Source organism: Pagrus major, chromosome 20, assembly GCF_040436345.1.
Source record: "Pagrus major chromosome 20, Pma_NU_1.0".
In the NCBI taxonomy this organism is placed as follows: Eukaryota; Metazoa; Chordata; class Actinopteri; order Spariformes; family Sparidae; genus Pagrus; species Pagrus major.
The window spans coordinates 23,281,173-23,306,809 of record NC_133234.1 but is presented as its reverse complement, the minus strand read 5'-3'; the positions used below and the strand labels follow the sequence as shown (position 1 = coordinate 23,306,809).

The 25,637-nt window shown below is 41.6% G+C and overlaps 4 protein-coding genes across 4 annotated transcripts in view; 2 read left to right on the top strand and 2 right to left on the bottom strand.

Moving 5' to 3' along the window:
• Positions 1-6,723, top strand: part of ank3b (ankyrin 3b) — a 142,692-nt gene extending 135,969 nt beyond the window's left edge. The window contains exons 44-52 of the mRNA XM_073489344.1: positions 710-1,050; positions 1,141-1,427; positions 1,519-1,711; positions 1,977-2,060; positions 3,511-3,594; positions 3,814-3,922; positions 3,968-4,095; positions 4,561-4,632; positions 5,259-6,723. Coding sequence (XP_073345445.1) covers positions 710-1,050; positions 1,141-1,427; positions 1,519-1,711; positions 1,977-2,060; positions 3,511-3,594; positions 3,814-3,922; positions 3,968-4,095; positions 4,561-4,608 — 1,274 coding nt within the window. The 3' untranslated portion in view covers positions 4,609-4,632; positions 5,259-6,723. The remainder of the gene's footprint in view (positions 1-709; positions 1,051-1,140; positions 1,428-1,518; positions 1,712-1,976; positions 2,061-3,510; positions 3,595-3,813; positions 3,923-3,967; positions 4,096-4,560; positions 4,633-5,258) is intronic.
• Positions 6,724-7,232: 509 nt separating this feature from the next.
• LOC141015122 (uncharacterized) lies at positions 7,233-11,939 on the bottom strand. Its single transcript, XM_073489048.1, has 3 exons — positions 11,703-11,939; positions 10,626-10,815; positions 7,233-10,284 (listed from the first exon to the last, which is right to left on the bottom strand). The coding sequence occupies exons 2-3, from the start codon at positions 10,735-10,737 to the stop codon at positions 8,726-8,728; spliced, it is 1,671 nt and encodes a 556-aa protein (XP_073345149.1). The 5' UTR covers positions 10,738-10,815; positions 11,703-11,939; the 3' UTR covers positions 7,233-8,725.
• Positions 11,940-15,426: 3,487 nt separating this feature from the next.
• On the bottom strand, positions 15,427-18,418 carry g6pc1a.2 (glucose-6-phosphatase catalytic subunit 1a, tandem duplicate 2). Its single transcript, XM_073489319.1, has 5 exons — positions 18,125-18,418; positions 17,923-18,032; positions 16,987-17,107; positions 16,518-16,633; positions 15,427-16,368 (listed from the first exon to the last, which is right to left on the bottom strand). The coding sequence occupies exons 1-5, from the start codon at positions 18,352-18,354 to the stop codon at positions 15,866-15,868; spliced, it is 1,080 nt and encodes a 359-aa protein (XP_073345420.1). The 5' UTR covers positions 18,355-18,418; the 3' UTR covers positions 15,427-15,865.
• A 2,239-nt stretch (positions 18,419-20,657) lies between these two features.
• On the top strand, positions 20,658-24,463 carry g6pc1a.1 (glucose-6-phosphatase catalytic subunit 1a, tandem duplicate 1). The gene is made up of 5 exons (XM_073489302.1): positions 20,658-20,967; positions 21,051-21,160; positions 22,818-22,923; positions 23,006-23,121; positions 23,286-24,463. The coding sequence occupies exons 1-5, from the start codon at positions 20,750-20,752 to the stop codon at positions 23,792-23,794; spliced, it is 1,059 nt and encodes a 352-aa protein (XP_073345403.1). The 5' UTR covers positions 20,658-20,749; the 3' UTR covers positions 23,795-24,463.
• The last annotated feature ends 1,174 nt before the right edge of the window (positions 24,464-25,637 follow it).

Here is a 25,637-nt window from a genome sequence, read left to right as displayed (position 1 = left end):
GTAATAAAGAGACTTACACACAACACTGTTTATGCCGCGGGGGTTCACTGCAGATTATTAAATTAATATTTTCCTCATTAAAGATGAACTTTATCACCCACCAGCATCCTCTCAGCTATTAATCAGAATTACAATTTTTATGACACATCCTGCCTGATCTGCGCATCAATATTACACACACAGGGACGCACAGCAGCGCTCCTCCTCCTCCTCCTCATTTGCATTTGCGGGAGTTGGGCTCGTAAATGCACTTGAGCCATGGACTTTAGACCATGCGCCGTAGATCTTTTGAATAGTGCCCAAAGAGTCAAACGGTTATAGTAAGAGATAATTTCTTAGGAGCTGGTGGAGACAAAACAGAGCTCAAACGACAGTAAAATGCTCAGCGCCAAACAAAAAAGGCAAACAACCAGACACAAAACACTTTATTTTTTATTTATAAGGTGATATTGTGTCAATACTGTGTTTAAAACTCGCTCTGCTGCCCCCGAGTGGCCAAAAATCAGTAACTGCAGCCTTAAAGTGTATTGGGGGTTCCCTCTGTGTGACTGCTGAACAAACGCTACCCGTAAATGTTACGAGTGTTTCTCATTTCATCACCGTCACCACTCTACCTCTCCTTCCAACCCTCCTCTCCTGCCCTCTTTTTTCTCTCCCTCCCTCGACGATCCCCTTACCCTCTAATCCTTTACTCCTGCCATCCACCCAGGATACCACAATATAGATCTGGAGCTGAAAACCCCCACAGACCTGACCTACGAGCCCCCCACCCCGCTGCGCTCAGACAACTTCTTTAGCGAGTACGAGGCTAGCGCAGACTCCCCTACCAAGACCACGCTTACTAGACCTAGCGACCTCTCCCTCACTCAGACCACCAGTACCTCCAGCAGCGACCCCCTCACAGTCGCCCCCGCCCCGAGCTCCAACGCCCTCGAGCCCCCTATCGTCGGAGCTGAAGATACAACCCTGACCACTGATGAAAGAGGGATGTCTGCAGAGGAAAAGACAGGGCTGGTTTCTTATGAGAGGCCGGGTAATGACAGAAGGGCAGTGGAGAAATCAGAAAAGGGAACAGACGGGCATGCTGAGGCCTTAGAGAAAGATCTGAAGGCAGGGGAAGGCGTTGCTCTGGAGCGTCAGGGAGGAGACCAACAAGAGGCCTCGGATCATGGAAATGGACGGCAGGAAGAAGAAGAAGAGGAAGAAGAGGAGATGACCCAGGAGAAGCTGCAGAGTCTGCTGGAGGATATAACCCTGGAGGGAGGCTTGGAGGACGTGGAGATGACGGAGGAGGGGGTGAAAGCCATCCTCGAACAAGTACGGCAAGCAGAAAAAGACTTGTGTTCAGTTCCAGGCTGGAGAAACGAGACGTCCGGCGCCATCGGAGAGTCGGTAGCCCCTGGCCTGAGCGCCGCTGAGGAGGGCAGGTAGGAAAGTTTCTCTACCTTTTTTCAGTTTAGAGATTTACCCTCCGTGGTTTTTCTCAGTTCATCTCCTCGCTGTATTTCCCTCCCCCAGCCCCGACAGCCTGGCTGATTCGTTGGAGCAGCCTCCAGCTCAGACGGGCAGACAGAACGGAGATCACAGAGACGCAGCCAGGGAAGGAAAGGAAAAGGAAGCCAAGAAGAGCGGCGCTCAGGAGGACAGCAGCACAGCGGGACCAAGCAGAGGACGGGAGGAGGGAGGTGAACGGTCCCAGCACAAAGTCCAGGTGAGAGTCGCTCCTTTAGACGAGGATGGAGATGTTGTGTTTTTACTTGTAAATGTTTTTGTGAGGCCTTGAAAAAGTCTTTAAATGTTTTTTTCTGTTATAATTCAAGCTCTGTGCTGTTAACGTTCAGTTTTAAATGGTTAGAACTGTAAACCTTTTACTCTGATGGTCCATTATTTCATTTTAACTCAACTGAAACCATCTAAATGACCCCACAATGAAGACACGTGCACACACTTAAATCCTACTGGGCTGCCTTTGTCAGGGGAGCGTTAGAGCCGACGAGTCCGGCTCTGACGAGGAGACCACCGTCACCACCAGAGTGTACCGCAGACGAGTCATACTCAAGGTGTGTGAGGCCTGCCGGCGTGTGGACGGCTCGACGCAGAGTGAACTTGCATAAGATCTGTGACTCAGAAGAGCGAGTCACAGAGAGATTGTGAACTTGACGGCATTTGTGTGTTTTACAGTGTTTCTGTTAACACGGAGTGTGTTTGTGTTTGTGTTCAGTCAGTTTGAAAATTAAAAGGTATCGCAAAATAAAATTTAGCCTCTGCTACAGCATGAAGTGCCGCTCACTGCTGGCTGGTGTGAGCCGCTGCAGCACCAGCCCTGCTGTTTGGTGGAGTGTTGGTTGTGTTATTTAAAGTTTAATAGACTGTGTGTTTCTGAGGCTGGATTAACACCAGAGCAGAAAATGTGTTCAACCCTCCTTCTGATGGCCGTTAGCTGGCCCTAATGTTTTATGATTACAACAGTCAACGTGTCCATGTCATGTTTTTTAAGTTTATATCATTTTTAAAGAATGAAAAGTCAAAATTATCTGATTCCAGCTTCTTAAATGTGATTATTTTCCAGTTTCTCACCTCCTCTACGACAGTAATCTAAATTTCTTCGGGTTGTAGATGAGACCAGACATTTCAGGACGTCGTCTTTCGCTTTGGGAAACACTGACCGATATATTTCACCATTTTCTGACATTTTAACGACAAAACAACTTCTCGATTAATCAAGAAAATAATCGACAAATACATCAACAGTGAAAATAATCGTTATTTGCAGCCATAGCATAAACTGTATTATAGGCAACAAGTGACATTTTACACTCATGAGCTGCAACTAACTGTTATTATCTTTTCATTTAAAGATCAGTCCTGTTGTCTATAAAAGTCCAACAGATGTTTAGTTTACGATACAATGAAATTACTAATGAAAGCAGGAAACGATCACAGCTAAGAAGCTACAGGAACCAGAATTTGAGAATAACTCGACTGTCCAGTTATCTCCTGTGTTGCTGATTAATTTGCTGTCTATCGACTATCTAAACTCTTTCTCGTGCATGACAAAAAATCATGCTCAGCAGAGTTTGCAGCTGAAAGTTTGAAGCTTTGTTTGTGGTGACATGATTTTATAGTTAAAAAATTGTGTCATCGTTCCTTTTGTTTCTGCTGCTGCAGGCGTGTGATCACAAAGCCTGTGTGCTGCACGAGCATCAGCTGGGTTTCCACGTTGTCCCAAACAGTCTGACCTCGCAAAAAACACACAATATCAGCAGTAAAATTTTAATCTAAATGAGCAAAACCGTTTTCAAATCTTCTAAAGCAGCTTGAGAAGTCAAGTTTCCTGCCACCAGAGCAGTTTTCAAATTTTAATCCTTGATCTTAACAGCCGGAAACCCATCGGCTGTGACAGGAAATGTTCTCTACTGTCTAAATAACCCGATAACCTCTCAAACCTCATCCCCTTCCTCCTTCTCTCACTCCTTCATCCTCCATCCACCTTTAAACCTCCACCTTCAGGGAGAGGAGGCCAAAAACATTCCTGGCGAGTCTGTGACGGAGGAGCAGTTCACAGACGAAGACGGGAATCTGGTCACCAGAAAAGTAACCGTCCTCACCCTCCTCCATCACCTTTACCTTTATCCTGCAGCTTACACACACACACACACACACACACACACACACACACACACACACACACACACACACACACACACAGACAGACACACACTCTCCTCTGTTCCCATCTCCACCCTCATTTCCGTTGCATCTTCTCACAATACGCTCCCCCACCTCCTCCCCCTGACTTGCTTCTTCCTGCAGGTGATCAGAAAGGTGGTGCGCCGTGTGTTTAACTCGGAGGAGAGGAGGGAAAGTGAAGGCGACGCTGTCGCAGAAGAAGGAGCTGCTGCTGGTGCTGCTGGTGCTGGTGGTGGTGCCGGTGCTGGTGTTGGTGTTGGTGGGGATGTGGCGACAGGTGGAGCAGCTTCTCCTTCAGCGGGAGCAGCGACAACAGGAGCCACAGGGGGGAAGGGCAAGAAGAGGGGGAAGCGCAACCGACAGGGTCACAAGTCCGGAGAGGAGGCCCAGAGAGGGAAAACTGAGGTTGGCGTTAAAACCAACCGGCTGTTTTAGTTTGCTTGGAGCGGCTCGCTGACTCCTGCATGACGCTGTAGTTGTAGTAAACGCTGAATCAAAGAAAGGAGATAAATATCACAGTATCATCACAGCAGCCTCACTGTGTTTCCATGTGCAGTTTGCAGTGGTTGTGTTGTGCTGGGTGTGTTTCCTCTGTGCTGCAGCGCCTCAGTGTCGCTGGAGAACGACTAACATCACACGTTTCAACTAACACAGAGCAGTTTTTCTCTCTTTTAACACGTGTTGATGCTCGTGTGATTTCAGAAGTGGTAATTCTAACATCCTTGTTTCTCTCCTGAACGTCTCTTCCGGCATGTTGCTGCTGTGATCTCCTGACAGTAGTTGAGCCCGACTGTGCTTCACTAACGCTCGCAGGTCGTGTTCAGCCTGAGCACAACACTAACTTTGTGTTTCCTCTCTCTTTCTGCCAAGCCTGGAGACGGCGCCAGCAAGAAACAAGGGAAGAAGAGTCAGTCATAACAGTAGAGCTCTCAACTACACCAGGTAGGAGGCCGATAACTGGACGATTATCCACTCGTGAAGTCACGAATCCACTCATTTCCTCCATGCAATGACACAAGATGGAGGAAGCCAAAGATATCTATTCTATAATGATAGAAAACTGAGAAAAGCAGGAAATTCTCACATCTTTATTACTTGGAAAATCAATTAAGTGATTGATCTTTTATTAAAAAAAAGTTTCAGAGCAACTAATCTGTTTTTTCGGCACTTTCCTGCACACTGCATAACTTTTTAAGCACTTTCAAGGTACCTAAACAAAAGATTTCCAGACTCTCGAAACATTTGTCATCACATCTAAATTGTTATAAATGCAACAGTAAAAAACAGAGCTTACATTGTTCCTTCATACCCACAGAAATCAGTCTATATCGTCACTTCTTCACATTTTATTCGCTGTTTTTGTGGCATATTAACTTTAAACTCTAATTTTGACACCAGGTAACAAATAAAAATGACCACAGGATTGTTTCATTTGAATATTTTTGGTTTGGATGAGTGGTGGTGTCGATGAAACAACAGATCCTGTTGGAAAATCAACCATTTCTCAAGCATTTTCCAAACATTTCAAGCCTTTCTGCAATGTGATCTTGTTATTCTTCGTCCTGCAGGTCCACTGACGTCCACCTGCGACACCACACACACACCCTGGGAGGAAGAACCGGACTGGAAGCCTTCGTCAAATCGGCCGGAAAAACGCGTCCGAAGCTTTCACTTACAACGCATGGTTTCTACAGCAAGACGAACGCAAAAAACAAGTTACTTCTCTTTTTGATTTCGCATGAGCATGTCACCAAAACTCACTTCACTGTCGGGACACCTGAAGGACACGCGCGAGTGGACGTGAGCTGGAACTTTCTCATCGGCGTCTGCGACCAAAGACGGCAAACAAAACAGGAAAACGACGTGTGACTCACTCTCTCTCTCTCTCTCTCTCGCTCTCTCTCAGACACTCGCCTTATATGGTCTATTTTTTTCCTCCTGGACCCGCAGTATTGGGGTGTACCATGTGGTTCTTTTTTAAAAAATGAAATATAATAGTAAATGGGTGATTTTTGTTGTATATAAATGACACTGTATAAAAATCTTTAAACAAAAAAAAAACAAGAAGAAAAAAATCAGTAGCTTCACGGATTGTTTCTGCACTGATTTGAGTTGAAGCTTCGCAGAGTTCGGTGCGTCCGTATCGAGAAAGGTCGACACTGTTTGAGCAGCCTTGAGTGTGTGTGACCTGACATGCTCTTCCAATATATTAAAAAAAAACAACAAAACAAAGGAACAAAACAGCTGTATGTAAACGAGAATGGAGAAAAAACTGCTTGATTTGAAACAGAGGGACATTTCTTCAGAGGAAAAATACGATATTTTGCTGCATGTGACGTCACTTTATTTTTAAACGCTCTCCTTTTGTTTCTTCTCCTAAACTCAAAGCACTGTAATACAACTAAGAGAGGGTTTGATGGTACTTCTTGTCTTTGTGAGCACTCATAACAACACGACCATCCGTCATCTATAACTGTTTTTATTTTTTACAATAAAACACTCTCCGTGCAGATAGCTTCATCCTCACGCTTCAGGACGGTCCCTGAATGTAACCTGCAGACTGGCACAAACTGCTAGCATCACCACCCCCGCGAGTGTGTGTGTGTGCGTGTGTGTGTGTGTGTGTGTGTGTATCTGTACGCCCATCATGCAATCTAGAAGTGTCTGTTTCAAGCTTTTAGGTCTGCTGTGGTTTTTTAACAGGGGGCTGTTTTTATTTTTGATCTTTATTTAATAATGACATGAGAAGAGAATCTCGTTTTTTAAGCCCCCCGGCACTCAAATCTAATCATTTTTACTAAAATCACCGTCTTGATCACACACATTGTTAAAAATCTGATTTTCTGTTCCTGTGTAAATCTTTTTTCTTTTTTTTTCCGCTCTCTTGTCTTTTTTCATACAAAAAAACCACCCCGAGCATCCGTTTGTCGATGATAAAATCTGGTACCAACATGTATGACGAACCAACATAGCCTACACTGGATGATCCAAGTAATTATTTAAGCAGAAAAATAAATTGTGTTTAAACTGAAACGCCTGTGAGTCCGTCTGGTTTCTCTCAGCTGATTGATGGTTTTAACCTGAAACTAAAAACAGCAACTGTTTCTAAAATGTTTAAAGGGGCAGCAGCTGTTCTCAGGTCCCAGAACACTGTTTGAAGCTAGAAAGGTGGCAGGGTCCGCCACATATAAACAAAGTAAAACAGTATGATGTTGTGTTGTCCTTTAAGGTCAGTTTGTTTACTCAGTTTATTCAGAAAATGAAAATGTTTCTCTTCCCAAAACCTACATAATGCACCTTTACTAACTTCTGAACTGCTCATCCTGTCAATGTGCTTTAAAAACTCATGTAAAGTGGAGTTTCTCAGCTCTCACTTGTCTTTTTTGGGCATTCTGGGGCTCTGTAGTGACGTGATTACACCATCGAGGTTCTGCAGCATCGATTCGTCAAAGAAAACCCACATGGCTTCTTCCTCTGAACCAACGGGCAGCGGTTGTTCAATGGATTAAATCAATTTAAATTTCTTCACTGAACTCTGTTGTGATTTAATAACCTTTATTTGGACACATCTACATGGTCAGTAAATGCATTAATAACTTTTCCTTTCTTTTAAGTGCTTACAAATGTGTTAATATCTAAGGTTTAATACATGTCGGACATGATGATGAAAATGAGCAGTACGTTTCTCAGATCACATCTTTTAAACAAAGAACAGAAATCAGTGACAGTGATGAAAGATTTCCTGCATTTACTAATGATTTCAAACAAAATACTGCAGCACCATTTTGAGTGATAAAAGAAAATGTGTGAAATGAAGAGAATATATAGTATAATTGTTCAATTATAAATTATATTGGCACAACAATAAAACAAATCATTAAGACATTAAGATATTTTATAAAATAAAAAATATATATCTTGTCTAGTTAATAATGTTGGTACATGATCAGGCTGAGACACATTCTGCAGGTTTATATCAAAGACATAAGACATCTGATAAAAGAACATATCATTATATATCATCTGTTGACAGCTGATTCACAGGACAAAGTTAAAAACATGCCATTGTTGTTTGTTTCTCTGAAAATTCATGAACATCTTGCAGAGATCAGCTTGATTAGTCACCACTGAAGGTTTCTTTATGAGCATCAGCTGCAGAGACACGACTCTTACACAGTCTGCACCAAATTTAAGACATGATTTTACTTTTTGTATCCCTGATGTTCACACAACAACTTCACTGGGCTTTTCTTTTTCTAATAAAAACATTCAGAATATGTTGTACTTTGTGATGAAGCATCAGCAATTTGATTTGAGTTTTTTTTTTTTAGTGGATTTTTTAGTTTCTGCCTTTGTAGAGCTGAAGGGGATCGTTCTATGATTTTTGCATCTAATCATGAAAAAGGCTGCGCTGTCAGAACAAGAAGTTGATGACAAAAAAAACCTTCAAATATTCCAATAAACTCACCACAACAATGTCAAAAGATAGTGGAAAATTTAAAATGTTCCTAAAACGTCTTCAAAACGTCTTCAAATGTCCGATTTGTCTGATCAACAGTACAAAATCTCATGCGACATAAAACAGCAACTCCTCACAACTGAGGAGCTGAAACTCTGCAATATTTGGTATTTCTGCTTGAAACGTTTCATAATATGCTTATTTTCTGGTTCATACTGTATTTTAGGTGTCTACTAGAAAATATTTACATGCTTAAATGCTCAAAAAACATCATTTTTCTTATTCTGTCAATAGCTGCAGCACCTCTATTCACCCTCTGTCTGAACACCTCCTGTCTCTTTAAGGTCCCCCTCTCTCTCAAAGCCCAGTCTGCTCTGATTGGTCAGCTCTTACAAGTCTGAACCGGCACTGCCCACCATGTTTCCACAACGGACTGCTTTATAATCAAAAACACAGGGTACAAGTCCAACAGAACCTCCTACAGGATGAGGCCTTTAGTATTTTCTCTCCTCACCCTCAGAAAGAAAACAAATTAATATATTTCCCTAAATATTGAACTATTCCTTTAACTGAGCATTAAAGGCTGGTCAGCTGTGTGGTTTCGTCCCCGTGAGTCTCAGCGTGTCTCCTCAGATCCTCTTTCCTCAGGAATCCCGACCCGCAGACGCTGCAGCGGTGCGTTCGCTCGCCCTCGTGGACGCCCATGTGTTTGGTCAGCGATCCGCCCGCCGTGAAGCTTTTCCCGCAGACGTTGCACAGGTACGGCTTCTCTCCGGTGTGCGACCTCATGTGGATCTTCAGCGCTCCGCTCTTGTAGAACTTCTTGTCGCATATGACGCAGCGGTGCGTCGACTCCCCCGTGTGGATCATCATGTGCGTCTTCAGAGTTCCCCTCTGTCTGAATCCTTTCCCGCAGACGCTGCAGAGGAACGGCTTCTCGCCCGTGTGGATCCTCATGTGAGCCGTCATGTACTCCTTGTAGCTGAAGCTTTGACCGCACACGCTGCAGACGTACGGTTTCTCGCCCGTGTGAATCCTCATGTGTCCCATCAGGTTTCCGTTCTGAGCGAACGCCTTGCCGCAGACGGCGCAGACGTACGGTTTCTCTCCCGTGTGGGTCCTCATGTGCATCTCCAGCTGTTTTTGTCCGTCGAATTGTTTCCCACAAACCTCGCAGTCGTTCGTTCGGATGTACGTCTGCAGGTGAAGCCTCAGGCTCTCCTCAGACTCGAAACGTTTCCCACAGACGCCACAAACATCTGCATCCGTCTCCTCTTCCTGCACATGCTTCAGAAAAGAGGTTCTGTAGCAGAAAGTCCTGCCGCAGACTTTGCAGCTGTATTTCAGGTGAGATAAATCCTTATTTTTAGGTCCTTTAGGTTTGTTCGCTCCTTGATTTTTTGTCTTTTGTTCACAACATCCTTCTTTGGTCTCATCTTTCTCTGTGTCACTTCCTTCACTTTCCCTCCAGTCCTCATCACTGTCGCCCGCTTTGCTCTCGGCGTCAGAATCCGTCTGATCCCCGCAGACGTTTTCCTCGTTGTGTTTCTGCAGATGCACCTTCAGGCTCTCGTCGGAGTCCAGATGTTTCCCGCAGGCTCCGCACAGATCTGAGCTCTGCTCGTGCTGAAGAACGTGTTTCAGAAAAGAGCGTTTGTACCTGAAGAACTTCCCACAGACTCTGCAGCAGCTCTGTCCTGCAGTCTGAATCTTGTTTGTTGGAGTTATTTTACTTTTTTTTCTTTTGGGGAAAGACATTCTTCGCATTTTGCAACCCTGGGTTTGTCTCTGAGGTAGCTTTCTTTTGTTTGACTTCTCGTCTCGCTCTTCATCACTCTCATCATCATCATCGCTCCCAGTTTCTGAATCTCTTGATGAAACAACCTCCTGGTCACTCGGAGCCTCCTGGTCACACTGCTCTCCTGGTGTCTCTGTTTCTGTGGTCGAGGTGCCCTTTTCTGCTCTCTGTGTTTGGTGAAGACTTGAGGCCTGACTGTAGTTTAACTCAGAGTCCGTCTCTGTAGACGCGTCTTTAATCTGCGGTTTATTTGATGTCCTCTGGACCTGAGTGCAGCTCCGGCTCTGCTCAGAGGAAACGTCCTTTTCACAGCCGGACCCAGAGAGCAGCGGTGTGTCTGAAGGGAAGATCCAAGAGAAAATTCAGCGAAAGTACTGTAAATTAAAAAATATATATATCTATACAGTATGTGTGCATAAACAAAGCTCAGTCAACAGGTGAGCATTTGACACTCGTCACAATTTATACAATTTCACTCATGTAGAGCTACAACAATTAATCGATTATTTGTCATCTATTAAATTAAAAGGAAAAAAAAGTCAAAATCCTTTGATTCCAGCTTCTTCATGTACATTTTTTTTTGGTTTCTTTACGCCTCTCTGACAATAAACTGAATATCTTAGTGTTTTGGGACAAAACAAGACATTTAAGGACGTCATTTTCTGACATTTTTCAGACCTGTTCTGTGTAAATCCGTCTCTGTTCTCAACGTGATGTCCAGCAGTCGGTGATGACGTTCGACCTCCTCGTGGGATCCGGAGACCTCGGCCTCATACTCAGCCATCATCATCTCCAGAATCCTACAGATCTCGTCAGCAACCACCGACAGACGCTCGTGTACGGCCGCCCCTCTGCTCAGGAGACATTTCTGCAGGAAGGAGGAAAGAAACATATCAAGCAAAAGTGAAAAATAAATGCTTCTAATGTTTACTGTAGAAATGCTCGGCCCAGTTAGTTTTATCTCCCACAAGAAGGTTGGTTTGAGTTTTTCAGGTTTGAGAGTTGTCATGTGACTGGAATTACTTAATTCAACAAAAAACCTTGAAAAACATTGTTATTAATTTTTTTCATTAATTAAAATTAAGTCATTATTTTGTGTTATTTCGTTTAAAATTCAATAACTTTGTGTTTACTTTATCTGTTCTTTCAGCTCCTCATGTAGTCGACTCTAAAGGAAAAATGTTCAGCATATTTCATGTTATTAGTGATTAATCAATAATAGATTGTGAAAGTAGGCAACTATCAATTAAAGAAATCACTTAAAATTTGCATCCCTAGTTAGAAAATGTTATTTTTCTTCTTATTATCAGACATTTTATGATCATCTGCTTCTATGTTGAGCACCTTGTGTTGCATTTCATGCTTTTCCAAATAAAGTTTGTTGTTGTTCTCATTATTATCAATATTAAACCGACACCAGTTTGATTTTTCCTGGATGTGAGAGAAACATATTTGGGAAAATAAAATAAAAATGGAGTTATTTGGTTTATTTGAGTTTCTTTTTGGCTTTTAATAAATGCACAATCTTAACCAATATATATAAACTGCTGGGATCAAAACATGTTGTTATGCTGTCTTTATTTTTAGGAGCAGAAGAAGAAGAAAGTGACTTCAAAAGATTATTGCATAACCTTCTGGCTAAATTGGAAAGTCGTAAAAATAAAAAATATAAATGATATTTTTTCCTTCAGAGTTGAGACTCACTTTTAAAAACAGACTGTGTTGTGTTTACACACTTGTGGTGCGTTTACAGACCTGCTGTGTGCAGCCTCTTCTTCTCTGTTATCATCCTCTCCACAGCGCTGAATATCTCCTCCACAGCGGCCGTCAGTCTTTCGGCCACCAGCGACCTCAAAACCTCCATTTTAGACATGACGGGCCGGTAAAGTTTATATTTAGTCTGCGAGCATTTTTAAAGCTTCACTCGAGCCTTTAAAAACAGTTTAACAGGCGTCAGAAAACTCACAAATTAGCTGTAAATCATACTGCTTCCGGGGTCGTCTTCTTCTGCCCCGAGCTGGTCAAATCTCGCGGTTGACGGTAAAACACCGCCACCCTGTGTTCCTGAGTGGTACTGCAACCACACACAGAAACAGTGGTTGAGGGAGCACCAGTGCCAGAAGTACTCTATTAAAACTAAAGATCCTGCAAGTATGTAAGTATTGTTGTTATATTACAGATTACAGGCTGCATCCGAGCCAAAGAAGTGCATTTTTAAATTAATTATCTTATTGGCAAGCAGGCTAAAACACAACAAGAAAAACAAATATTATAAAAAGTAAAATATTTCTCTCTGAAATGTAGTGGCGTGTAAAGTCCCACAAAATGGAATTACTCCCAAAAAAAATACAAGTAGTACATTATATACAAGGTCCTTGGTTCATGTTCATTCTAGAAACCTTTTAATTTCTGTATTTTATTTTATTGAGTATTTTCTACATGCCACTTGTTGCTGCCACACACTAGAAGCACACTGTGTTTTCTTGTCATTTAATGCGCTGCATGAGTAGAGTTTGGCCTTGGCTCGCCTTTCTTCTATGTGAACAACGTGCAGAGCTGTGAGAGAAAAACACGCTGGATTCAAAAAGGAAATTATACCCAGAAGATTTTGAACTTTTGCTACATTGCACTGATGTAAAACTAAAAAGAAAAGGAGACAAAGAAAAAGATCTCTGAATGGAAATTAGTAAAAGCTTTAGGTCATCCTCATGTTTTCAAACATCTTCTGGGTAATGTAGTTTTTATATTTTGTAAAGGAGGGCACTGACATCAGGGTGGGTACTGATACCAACGTGTGGTGGATGTCACGTGTCTCAGTTTCAGCTCTGCGGTCGTTCACACTGCTCTGTACAAACACAACACAGGACTGCAGGATCAGCAGTTCAGCTGTGAACGACGGGAGTTTTCTCTTTGTGCAGAGAATTGGTTCACTTTTAAATAAACACACATACTCATTTTAAAAGTAAGTCTGAGATGCACCTAATTAATAAACCCTGTCTCCAAGAAATGACATTTAACTCATCTGCAACAGAAAAATACATTTCAGCAAAAACATGCATGTATTCTTAATATCTGTATTATTTAATATATGCACAAAAGTCTATGTTGGCATTAAAAAGCAGACAGCTGCACAGAAAATTAAACTCTTGCAGTCTCTTATTTAGATTTCACAGGATTTAATCTTGACCCGGTGTTTGTGACACGGCTCAGAAAAACACACAGCAGTGACACACAATCGTTTTTTCCATAACTCAGCGTTCACCACAGATGTCATGTGTGTATTCTGCAAAACACAAACAGACAAATATTGAAAGTTCAGCTCGGCCTTATGCGCACTGGCTGACACACAAACACGCACCGCTGCGTGACGTCTGGATCTATGTCATCGCTGTAAATTGGGCTAAAGGGCTTCTCTGGTGCTGAGTCAATGATTTAAAATGTCTTCTGGGGCGAGACAACAGCTTAAATGGGGCATGGGGTATTTGAAATTGGGTCATGTGTATATATATTTCTAATAAATTATACATTTGTGAATAGATGTACTTTAACAAGACCGGTAACAACTTGGGTGGTGATTTTTTCCCCACTCCTCTGCAGTCAAACTAACCCTACATGTTTTAGGTCAAATATTTACTTTATTTAATGTTTATTTTTATAGGACAGCTGTAATGATTAGTCAATCAATCGTCAATCAAAAGATTGTTCAAGCTGTTTCAGAACGTCACTTCGGGATCGGGGATATTTGTTGTCATTTTATAGACTTTATTAATTCGTCGTGAAAATAATCAGCGGATTAATCGATAATTAAAATAATAATCACCTGTTGCAGTTTTAGCACAAACACATGAGGAGGTCTAAACTTAAGTCTGCAGTACTCATCCATAGATGTTCCTCCTCTCAACAAACACCAAACTTAACAGATAAACACGTGCAAAACAATACAAAACTATTAATAACAAAATAATTATGCAATAAAATAACATAAACTTAATAAAAGACACTTTCAACAGCATCCTAAACCATCTTAAATTTGAATCAATTTCAATTTAAATGATCTATTTGTATGGAGCCACATTTCTGCCAGTTAAAGAAAAAGTAAGATGAAAACTAAGCTTGATGAAAAAAAATACATTCCCATGGTAATTCAAAATTAAGAGTTTTGTTTTTTTTTAAAAGTCAAAAATATGAGATAAAAAAGATTAAAAAGATGTTTTAAAAGTTTTTTTGTTGTTGTTTTTCTTTGTTGCAGAAATGAGCTTCCAATTCTTCCAATAATGTTGAGTTCTCCTTAACTTAGTAACTAAATAATCAATCAATCACTGATTATCAATTATCAAAAATTGTTGTGCAGAAAAGTAGAGTTATGGGGCAGGTTCATGTCGGTGCTCTAAAAACTGGAGTTTGGTGAAGGTAGTTTGGTCCACTGTTTTACTGGTACTCCTCCTGCTCACAGTTATTATAACTCAGCCAAGTCTGAACACACAGACAAGATGAACGAATGTTTAGATTCAGTGTGACTCACGAGAAAATCACGACAATCGGATTAAAGGTGCAGAAATCCGTTTAGAAATCACAGAAAAGAAGACGCTCCATACACCTCCGGAACTTGCCTGAGAATAGTTACGTTTTTAAGTTTGCTGTATTATCAACACAATTCAGTGATCGTTGTCTGTATGTTGATGAGTACAATGTAAACGGAAACTGCTAATAGCTAATTCGGCATACTTTTTTGCCAAAGAAATTGCCAAAATTTAAAGAAAAAACGGGAATCAAGTTGTAGCTCAAGGCTAATAGCACGCTAGCTAACTGACTCTATGGCAACATTACACTTCCTGTTAACATCCTCCACAGCCCCACATGAAGAAACGTTTTAAGGTACCTATACTTTACTTTAATATTTATTTAATCTGCTCACTTTGTATCTCAGGCAAATATGAACTCAGAGACTAGATAGACGCTTTCTGAGGATATCATGTCCATCGGATTAAACCTCCAGAAATCCGCTTTAGAAATTACACCTCCGGAACTTGCCTGAGAATAGTTACGTTTTTAAGTTTGATGTATTATCAACGCAATTCACTGATCGCTGTCTGTATGTTGATGAGCACAGTATAATCGTAAACTGCTAACAGCTAATTCGGCATACTTTTTTGCCAAAAAAATTGCCAAAGTTAAAAGAAAAAATGGAATTCAAGTTGTAGCTCACAGCTAACTAGCAAGCTAGCTAACTGACCTACTTCCTGTTTACATCCCAGATGAAGTTGCTTCAGTTTTCAGGTAACTTACTTGTACTTTACTTGAGTATATTTATTACTTATACTACTACTTATATTAAGTTAAGGAGTGTTTTTTACATTGAGCTACTTTTATCAGGGGATGAAGGCTATTTACTGTGTGTGATTGAATAAATAAATGCTGATTAATTGTAGTAAAGTTCAGTGTGGTTAAATGTTGCAGGAAAAAAAATTAACATCAGTCATTTAGTACATTTTCAAGAACTTTTTTATTAAAAATATTCAAAACACTTCAAAAAAAATACTTTTTAAAACATTTAAAATACATTACTATTAAAGTTGACATCATATCAAAGCTGTGAGTGACTGTTTTTGTCTTTAAAGTGAGGTTTGACAGCAACTGGAAGAAAATATTCACTTTACAGTTCGTCGTTTGTCCTTTTCCAGGACTCTGAAACAATTGTAATTATTATGTTTTGTGAATGAATTCAGAATTGGTCTTTGTAAGTGCCCCCGAGCATCCTGGATATCGCTTTCACACAGTGTCACACAGTGCTCGCAGAGTTCAGTGTCCAGCAGTGATAGGCTTTTCCTGAGGGTCAGTTGGACGTATGAAGGCAAAAGCACCAGAGGAAAGTTTTTTTTTTTCCCCTTTCACAAGTCTGTATAATGTGAGTTCATCCCTCACACTCCCTTCTTGTTCTGCAGGCTCAGAGCTCCGTTCACGCAGTACGGGATGATGCTGACGGTGACCAGAGGCACGGTGGCGCTCTTGCAGAAGGACAGCAGGTAGAAGAGGGCGGCGGTGTGCGTGGGAGGCTTGAAGGAGTCGAACAGGTGGAGCAGGACCAGAGAGCTGACGACGCACCCCGCTTTCACCAACGTGCTGCTGCTCTTCTTGGTCTCGGTGTAGAGGGGCGAGTGCAGGCCCAAACCCAGGCCGAACAGGGTGCCCATGTTGCGCAGGAGGCTGGCGAAGGGTGTGCTGTCCAGGTGGACCCACTCGGGCTTGACGCACCACTTCTGGGCTTTCTCCAGGGTCCACAGCAGGTCCACGCCCACAGCTTTGAGCAGGAGGTAGAAGCCGACAGCGAAGGAGGTCAAGAAGAGGGTGGTGTAGAAGTATTTCTTCATGCTGGCGTTGTAGATCCACTGAATTCTGTCGAAGGCTTCAGCCACGATCATACCTAGAAACCATTGAAACATCCAGGTCAATATTAACGTTGTGTAGCGCTAGTTAGTACTGGACTTAAAGGAACAATATGTAAGAATTTCACAGCACTAATACAGAGCGATCATAACAGCACTTGCTGCTCGTCCAGTGTGGAGGACTGACCTGTGATAACACCAGCGACGACCTGGTGTGGGAAGTGGGCGGCGATGAAGACTCTGGAGAGACAGACGCACACCTGGACTCCACAGAACAGCGTCCACAAAGCGGCCTTCAGATACCTGTCAAAATAAAAGTTCAGACAACTTTGATTATTTTATTTTGAAACAGGTAAAAAAAAAATGAGGGTGCAGATGTAAAAGTGCTTTGCTGGTCACCACCCAAAACAAACAAGTCAACCTTTAAAGCAATATAACAATTAACACAGTTTTTCTTGGCTGCCTGGACGTCAAAACAACCCTGTATAATCTCCTCTTCCTGACCAATAGTTCTCAGGAGTCAATGATCAACCACAGAGCCGAGCAGATAGCGTGTCCACAGCGATAAGCTCTGGATGGAAAATGGTAAACACGACAGACAGAAGAGTGAAGCTGTACTGTGTCTAAACATTTCTTAGACGAGGTCAGTGACTCACCAGTTCTTGTTGGTGGATTTCTTGCCTCCGTATTTCTTCTTGCTGGTCATGACGGCGAGGATGGAGGTCACCAGGGTGTAGTAGACGCCTGCGGCTCCCATAGCGTGGCCGGAGGGGCTGCCTGGATAACACGATCAGATACAAGATATCAGAGGCCGATTCACTCAACGAGAACAATGACTGCACTGTTCATTTGATATACTCAAGTACTGAGCTGAAGTACAATACTGAGGTACTTGTACTTCCACTTTCAGCTACTCTATACTACAGTTCAGAGGCAAATAATGTACTTTTTACTCCACCACATTTATTTGACAACTTAAGTTACTAGTTACTTTGCAGATTTAGTTTTAACTACACAAAATACAGTCCAAAAAATCAAACTTTATTCATCCCCAGCGGGAAATTCGCAAGCTAACCAGCGGCTAAAGTTAATAAAGTAGTTAAACCACCTTTTATATAATATTATTGTTATAATCCAATATCTTATCTGCATAATGAGAATTCTTACTTTTGGCACTTGAAGTATATTTCTATGCAAATACTTTTACACTTAACCGAAAATATAAATGCATGACTTTTATTTGTAACAGAGTATTTATACACTGTGGTATTTCTACTTTTACTTAAGTACAAGATCTGAGTACTTCTTCCACTCCTACTTAAGTTCAGTATTGAGCTAATTTTATTGGTCTGTTTTATGCAACTTTATACTTCTACTTCACCACATATAAAAAGGAAATGTTGTACATTAAAATCCACTACTGTAGATTCATGTGGCAGCTGAATTTACTACTTTTCCAGCTAAGAGTTAACGTTCAAAATTTAAAGGGCCTCAAGACGGGTCGATCTTGAGGCCCTGCGTCCAAATCTGCAGCTGATGTTGGACCCACATACGTAAATGAATCTGTGTAGGAGTGAGTGAGTGTCTCTCACCTGGTCCGGTCTCACAGGTCATGGGGTACTGCTCGATGTGTGGACGAGCGCTGTCTGCGTAATGAGCCGTCTCGTGGACCCACCAGTACGGCCTCTCTCCGAACAGAATCCTGAAGAAGACAGCAGAAATATTCGCTCTTTAAAAGCTGTTAAAGATGTTTGATTTTAAGTTTCTTCGATAAGAAACTTCTCACTGACTCACCATTTGAACACCAGGTTGAGCCAGTCTCCGATCACGGCCACCCAGATGAGCTTAATGCCCACCGACGACCGCAGGTGAAACCACAGCGGGAAGAAGATGAAGAAGGTGTTCCTGAGGTCCGCGGCCCAGGACACCCAGAGAAACAAGCCCTGGGCATCCTGGTAGTTGGTCTGCAGGTAGTGGGTGGTGCTCACCCCAAAACCCTGCATGGCATCCATGATAGCGTTCATCTTTAGCCTCTTGAGAGAAGGAGAGAAATCTGGTGATGTGTGAGTGAGTAAGAAGAAAAAAAGGACTGTTGCTATCAGTAAGACAGCTGGTTGGTTTTATACCTGAGGGACCCACCACCCAAACGCATGCACACGCTGATCTTTGGACCTTGCACATGTGTAATAAAACACAGGGAGTCGGGGGAGTTTGGGAGGTTTGCCGCACAAACAAAGTTGAAACGATAGCGGGGAAACAGAACGTCAATCAGTATCTTTGTCACTGTACGCAGCACAGAGAGGAAGTCAGGTGACCCGGGGGGCCGACCTGATTTATCACAAACTGTCCGCAGAGCTTGCCGGTGAAATATTTGTGAATATCAGCTCTTAATGTCTCAGAATAAATCCTCCTCGGTGCTTCAGTTTAGGCACTCAGCCTCTGTGTTATAATGTCGTCAGTTATGTAATTTTTTCTCTGATCATTTGGTGGCATCTCGCTGGTGGAGGTACAGTGGACTTACATAAGGAGATCAATGATTAAATGATTGGGTTTAGAAGCAGAGGAGATAGTCGGGTGATAAAACAGAAAAAGGTTGGAGGTCGTGTACGAGCTGACTGCTCTGTCATGACAAACAGATGAGCTCATGTTTCTTCTTGCCTCATCACTTCTCTCTTTGGGGACGAGGGCCGGCGGGCAGCGTGGCCTTAAAGGATAAGGTCACCCTAAAATGAAAAATTCAGTCATTATCTAGTCGCCCCAAGTATCAAAGTCCACAAAACATCAACTGGAGTAGATGGGGACTTATTTTAAAATGTAAAAAAGGAGAAAATAATCAGATAAAATGGCTCCGTACAGCTCATCCCGTGTAATCCAAGTCTCAGGAAGCCCCGAGATCCTAAACTGATTTGAGAAGATGTAATTTAAACCCTTTTAACCTCCGCTAGTGTCTGTTTGTTTGCTGTTTGTTGGTTTGTCGCCAGGATTACACAAAAACTACTGAACGTATTTCCACGACACTTGGATGGAAGATGTGTCTCAGCCCAGAATAAACCCCAGTAAGTTTTGGTGAGGATCCGTACAAAGTTACTGATTTTTAAAAAAATTTTTAACATTTTTAACACGAGATAAGGCGTTTTTCAACATTTAGTTAATTTCTCAGGGAATAATGCAAAGATCTTAATCAGCTTTGAAATTTTTACTCTTTTTTTCAAAAGAATGTAAACTAAACAATTAATTGATGAATTTAAAAAAATAACCGAGAGACTAAGGCTGCCATATTTTGCAGCAATGTTGTGATACACTATAATTTTTAATTTTTTTATCTCTTCAAAAGCACTTCATAAATGCTAGGACTGGGCGACAAATCAAACTTTACAATATGTTGGCCAAAAACCTCGATATCAGTTTTGCAACAATATCGTAGGGATGACTTTTGGCACTTTGACAAAATATGAACACAATGATTAATCACTTTATTTTCATGTCATGCACTTGGAGTGCCCTCATGTGTTTACAAGACACCAAAAATACAGTCAAACAGTTCGTTACATTTCATTACAAGTTTGCAAATTATTTTGCAGCTTGATCTTAAAAATAACTTTGTCTTCTCTCCCAAACTTGACAAAGAAAATCTGCTACAAAAAAGGTTCCCTTCCTGAATCATAGCTCAAGTTTTTCTTAAACATCCAACCAAAAGAAATCAGCATTTTAGTAAAAAATACATCCCTTACATTGTCATAGACGGGACAACAAAACAAGAAATGAACCTCAGTGCACTGAGGGACCTTTGTCTTTTGTTTAAATTATACTTCACATAAGGTTCAACAGTGTAACTGTCCTTTATGAGTCAGAAACATCTTGGTCCTAATCTCCTGAATATCACAAAGTAACCTGTTCTGAAAAATGAAAGACAGCTCGTTCAAATATAATCAGGATTTCAACTCTTTTACTCAGAACACAATGAGGCTGTTGATCAGTAATCATCAGTAATGTGGATATAAAGACTAAAGACTCTCAGTTCATACCCAGAATCAAAGCCGATATAAAGTCTCGTATAACGATTTATTGCCCTGTCCTAATTTAGGAAGAAACAGATGACGCACTCTTCACTCTCCCCGGGACACAGAGGATAAAACCGTGAGCCAGGATCGATGGATTACACAAACAACTGGCTCAAAAAGAGGCTTTCCTAGAAATGTGATCCGTCAGAGGGGCGGACGCTGATTTCTGTGATGATGGATTTGAGCGGAGGGGCCTCAGGGGTGTAAAGGTCAAGGAACTTGTCTGCTCTGTCCTAAAGGCAAACACATTAGCTAGCCTTGAGTAAAGTCCAGTGGGGCTCTCACACAGTAGCAGAACAGAGGGGACAAAAAACACCCCAGATTCAGTGCATCATCCTCAGGCAGAGGCTGAGCGATCATGGATCTCCTCCACAGCTGGGGGGTCGAGCTGGCGGTCCATCTGCAGACCACGTACAGCAGGTACGAGGGCCTGTTCGGCCTGGCGTCCACCGTGGCCGACCTGCACACCGCCTTCTTCTTCTTCTTCCCGGTCTGGTTCCACCTGCGGAGGGACACGGGGCTCCGGCTCGTCTGGGTGGCGGTCCTCGGAGACTGGCTCAACCTGGTGCTGAAATGGTAACTGAACGAAAAAAAACAGTGAAGTCGACCCGAAGTCATTCAGAGGTAGTGTTTTGAGTGTCTTGGTGTCTCCGTGGCAGGGTTCTGTTCGGGGAGAGACCGTACTGGTGGGTTCACGAGACCCGGTTCTATGGAGCAGCACCGGCCCCGGCTCTGCGGCAGTTTCCCATCACATGTGAGACTGGACCAGGTAGAGTGGAGAAGGAGAGGTTGTAACACAGTGAACTATCAGCCTGGTTGAGATTAGATCTGGCGTGTTTGGCGCGTGCACATGAATGAATGTCATGCCGGGTGTGATAACCACGTTATAAACTGAGCTACCTTTGACCTTTTGTAGTGATTTTTATCTGTTAATCTGTGTAAAGTAATCCCAGTTTGATTGTACAGTGACGCCTATGTGATGACTGCGCTTGCTCCAGTTTTCTTCCTGAATACCTGTCTTCATATATGGAGTAGTGAGATGTAACTAAGTACATTTACTCAAGTACTTTTCATACGTTTTTCTGTCTTATTTGTATAATTTTCTTTCTTTCTTCTCAGGTGAAATGTAGATAAAATGTCAAATTTAAAAGTGCTCAATATTCAGTTTATTATGGCCCCTATGTTACATGATCATACACTGTATATGAGTGTTACAAACTACATTTAGTCAAATATTTTGCACATTTTGCGGGAATTATTGTACTTTTTACGCCAAAAAGAGAGTCATTCGACAGCTTTAGTTACAAATAACATTACAAATTAAGATTTTATATAAAGAGCTTAAAAGATATGAAGCTTCGTTGTGGATTAAACTACCCCACAAGTTATACAAGCACAGCTGAAACTGTATCAATAGTTGAGTCATAGATTTGTCAACAAAGTTATTTGGCCGCTATTTTATTAATCATTTGAATCATTTCTGATATAAAATTGCCAAACAGTTTGTCTCAAATATCAAATATGAGGATTATCTGGTTTTTCCTTTAAATTATTTTTAAAAAATGTAATTTCTTTTCTTCATTCGTCTCTTGTGAAGGTCACGCTGTGATCTAAAGTTTTAAAAACCAAACAATCAATTTATTAATCAGGAAAATAATCTGCAGATTCATCCATGAATGATGAAAATAACAGTTTGTTGTAGCCTTATTTCAAATAAATGCTGCAGCTTAATGCATGAAATCAGTGCCAAGAGTCATACTTAAGTTAGAGTAAAGATATCGTGTTAAAATATCACTTTGGTAAATATTTTTTAATGTCTCAAAGTATCGAAAGTAAAAATAAATTGTACATACAGTATATTTACATGTATGTATAAAAGCTCCTGCGTGCTATGATTTGACCAATTATGAGATCAGATATTCAGCATTTTTCTGATTATTTTGGATTAATTGGCAATAAAATCAATTAACTAAAACTAACAAACTAAAACTGAAAAAAGACCTCTACTTTGGCTCTGATGCAGCATGTAATCTGCAAAGTAACTAGTAACTAAAGTTATCGAATATCGAAATGTAGTGGAGTAAAAGGCACAATGTTTGCCTACAAGTACCTCAAAATTCTGCACATACTTTTCATTAATATTATAAATGCATGAAATGTATTTGTAATGGAGTATTTTTCCTACTTCTACTTGAGTAAAGGATCCTCAACATGTTTTCTGAATAATATAAACTCACTTCCAGATAAACTCCGTCACTTACAAACACGATCTAATCTTCATTCTGGAGTAAATACAAGTTGACTTGACTTTGACTTATATAATACAGATAATGTGACTACAATCAGTCTGCGCAGCTCTTTACGTGACGTTTATTGCTTTCTGAGGAAGAAGCTGTGTTTGATTAACCCCGAGTCTGTTCCTTCAGGAAGCCCTTCGGGTCACGCTATGGGAGCAGCTGGTGTCTGGTATGTGATGGTAACGGCGCTGCTCGCCACGGCAACCGAGAAGAGATGCCCTCCTTTATTATACAAGTGAGTCTGTGATAATACGTCGATCATTTATTTTACATTTCTGGCCCCATCAGAATGAAATTAAACTGGTATCTATCCTCAGATTCTTGCAGCTGGGCCTGTGGGCGCTCATGGGCCTGGTGGTGCTGGTGGTGTGCATGTCCAGGGTCTACATGGCGGCCCACTTTCCCCATCAGGTCGTCGCTGGAGTCATTACAGGTGAGAATAACTCAGTATTGAAGCATTTTGTTTGTGTCTGTGGATGATGTCGGGTGAGATTCTGCTCCTACTACCCACCTAACAGCAGGTACGGTAGCCCTACTGGCCCAAACCAGATGGTTGCCCTCTGTTTGATGGACCTCTCTCCTGTGGTTCTGTTTCAGGTGTAATAGTAGCTGAGGTTGTCTCGAAGGAGAAATGGATCTACGACGCCAGCATGAGGAAATACTTCCACACCACCCTCTTCTTGACCTCCCTCGCTGTTGGCTTCTACCTCCTGCTCAGAGCTGTGGGCGTGGACCTGCTGTGGACGATGGAGAAAGCCCAGAGGTGGTGTGTGAATCCCGAGTGGGTCCACCTGGACACCACGCCCTTCGCCAGCCTCCTGCGCAACATGGGCACCCTGTTCGGCCTGGGTTTGGGTCTGCACTCGCCCCTCTACGCCGAGAGCAAGAAGAAGAAAACAAGCACCAGCTTCAAGATGGGATGTATTATCGTCTCCTTGTTTCTGCTTCATCTGCTGGATGGATGGACATTTTCTTCTGAAAATCTCACGACTTTCTACTTCCTGTCTTTTGGTAAAAGCGCGGTTGCACTTTTAATCCCGACCACTCTGGTTCCCTGGGCCCTCTGCTGGATTTGTCAGGGAAAGACAGAAGACAAGAACTTGTGATTCAGGTCCACCTTTTTGTTTTAAGTCAATAATTTTCTATATTTACCAGGATGATTTCTCCTCATGTTTAATACAAAAGACATTAAGACTTTTAGCCTTTGTGCTAAGCTAAGCTAAGCTAACCGTCTCCTGGCTCAGGCTCCATACTGAAGGCACAAACGCGAAAGTGGTGTCAAGAATCAAACTGCCGGATAACGGATGTTTATTTTTGCTTGTATTCGGCCTTCAAGGTCTCTCAGTGTTGTCTGCTCTGATTTGCAATGACGGTCTTGGAAAAACACGGCGATATCAGATCATGTGTTGAGTTACTGATTGCAACCAACTGAACACCCCTCATCTCTCCTTCGACTAGCGGCTGCTGCAGTTGGTTGTTTGTGACTTCTGTGCTTCCATCAAACATGGCGGTGCAAAACAGTGGACTCTGGAAGAGGAGCCGATATAAAAGGCTCGGTTACAAGGACGGTTACAAAAACACGATTCTTATTTTTTATTTAATTATGAATATCATTTACAATTTCTGCTCCTGAATCCCCTTAAATCCTACACACTGGAGCTTTAATGTCAAGATGAGCAACAACAAAAAAAAGATTTTATACTAATTTTTATACTGCATTAATGATGGTAGGAAAAGGTTGTTAAAAATGTAAATAAAAACTGTTTTTATAACCATCTGCCTTCAAAAAAGAGTCATACTTATTATTCTACATTTTTGTTAATTTCTCCTGGAGTAATGCATGAATCTGGATGAAAGAAATCTGGTGTGTTTAGGTGTCTGGTATGACAAATCGATGCAGATCCAAATAAAAATCAGGATCTAGTGGATTTAAATGTGTTTTATATGGTATTGGGTCAGACTTCATGAGGGCACTCCCTGTGTATTTCAGTGCTGTGCTCTCCTATCGGTTTTCTCTGAATGTCTCAGACTGATACTGATTAATTCTCTGGCAGGAACAACCATTAAATATTAACCCGAGCATGCCCCCTTCACTCGGCAGGCCCACATACTGACGCTGCCTTTCAGCACAGCCATGAGCTTTCAGAGAGACACGGCGGGTCAAGGGGCAGAACAACACGTGAATCCCTTCAGGCTCTCACACTGGTACATTGCTCAAAGGAGCTTCACCAGGATGGTACTGAGATCAGCAGGATTGTGCAAACTATTTTGTAATTTGAGCTGAGTGCAAACGTTTCACCTAAAAACACCTGTAGTGAGAAAAGTGTGGGAAATATCTATAGTTGGTAAATATGGAAGCCCTGAGGGGCAAGTGAGGAAATTCTTCTGTGTGGTGATCAATTTTATTCTTTTTCATTTGTCAAAACACGTGAAAAAAATAAATGTTTTTTTCAGAAGAAAAAAAAAATTCAGGTGTGAAACTGAGTGGGGAATTTTAAAACTTTTTTTTTTTTGACTTTTTTTTAAACCAAGATTTTGTACTCGGTTTCACACACGAAAAAAAAAGTTCTTCTGCCAAAACTTTTTTTACGCACTTGGGCTTCACACATACATTTTTTTTTTTTTCCAAGTGTGAAACCAAGTGGAGAGAAAAAGTTTTGACAGGAGAGAAAAACTGTTTTTGGAAGTAACCAAAAAAAAAATGTTCTCCTGAAATCACATTTGTTTATATGTTTTATATGTCTGAACTGCGGAAGCCCAAAAGGGCCATGCATTCATACATTTTATTTCCTCCGTTTTCCCGTGATAACGAGTTAATTTCATTTGTTTTCTCGAGATCTCAAGTTATTATCTCGAAATAACAACTGCCGTTTTCCTGAGATAACGGGATAATTTTCTCGAGATCTTGAGAAAACAAAACGATAGTGTAGTATATTGAATCATTGCAGG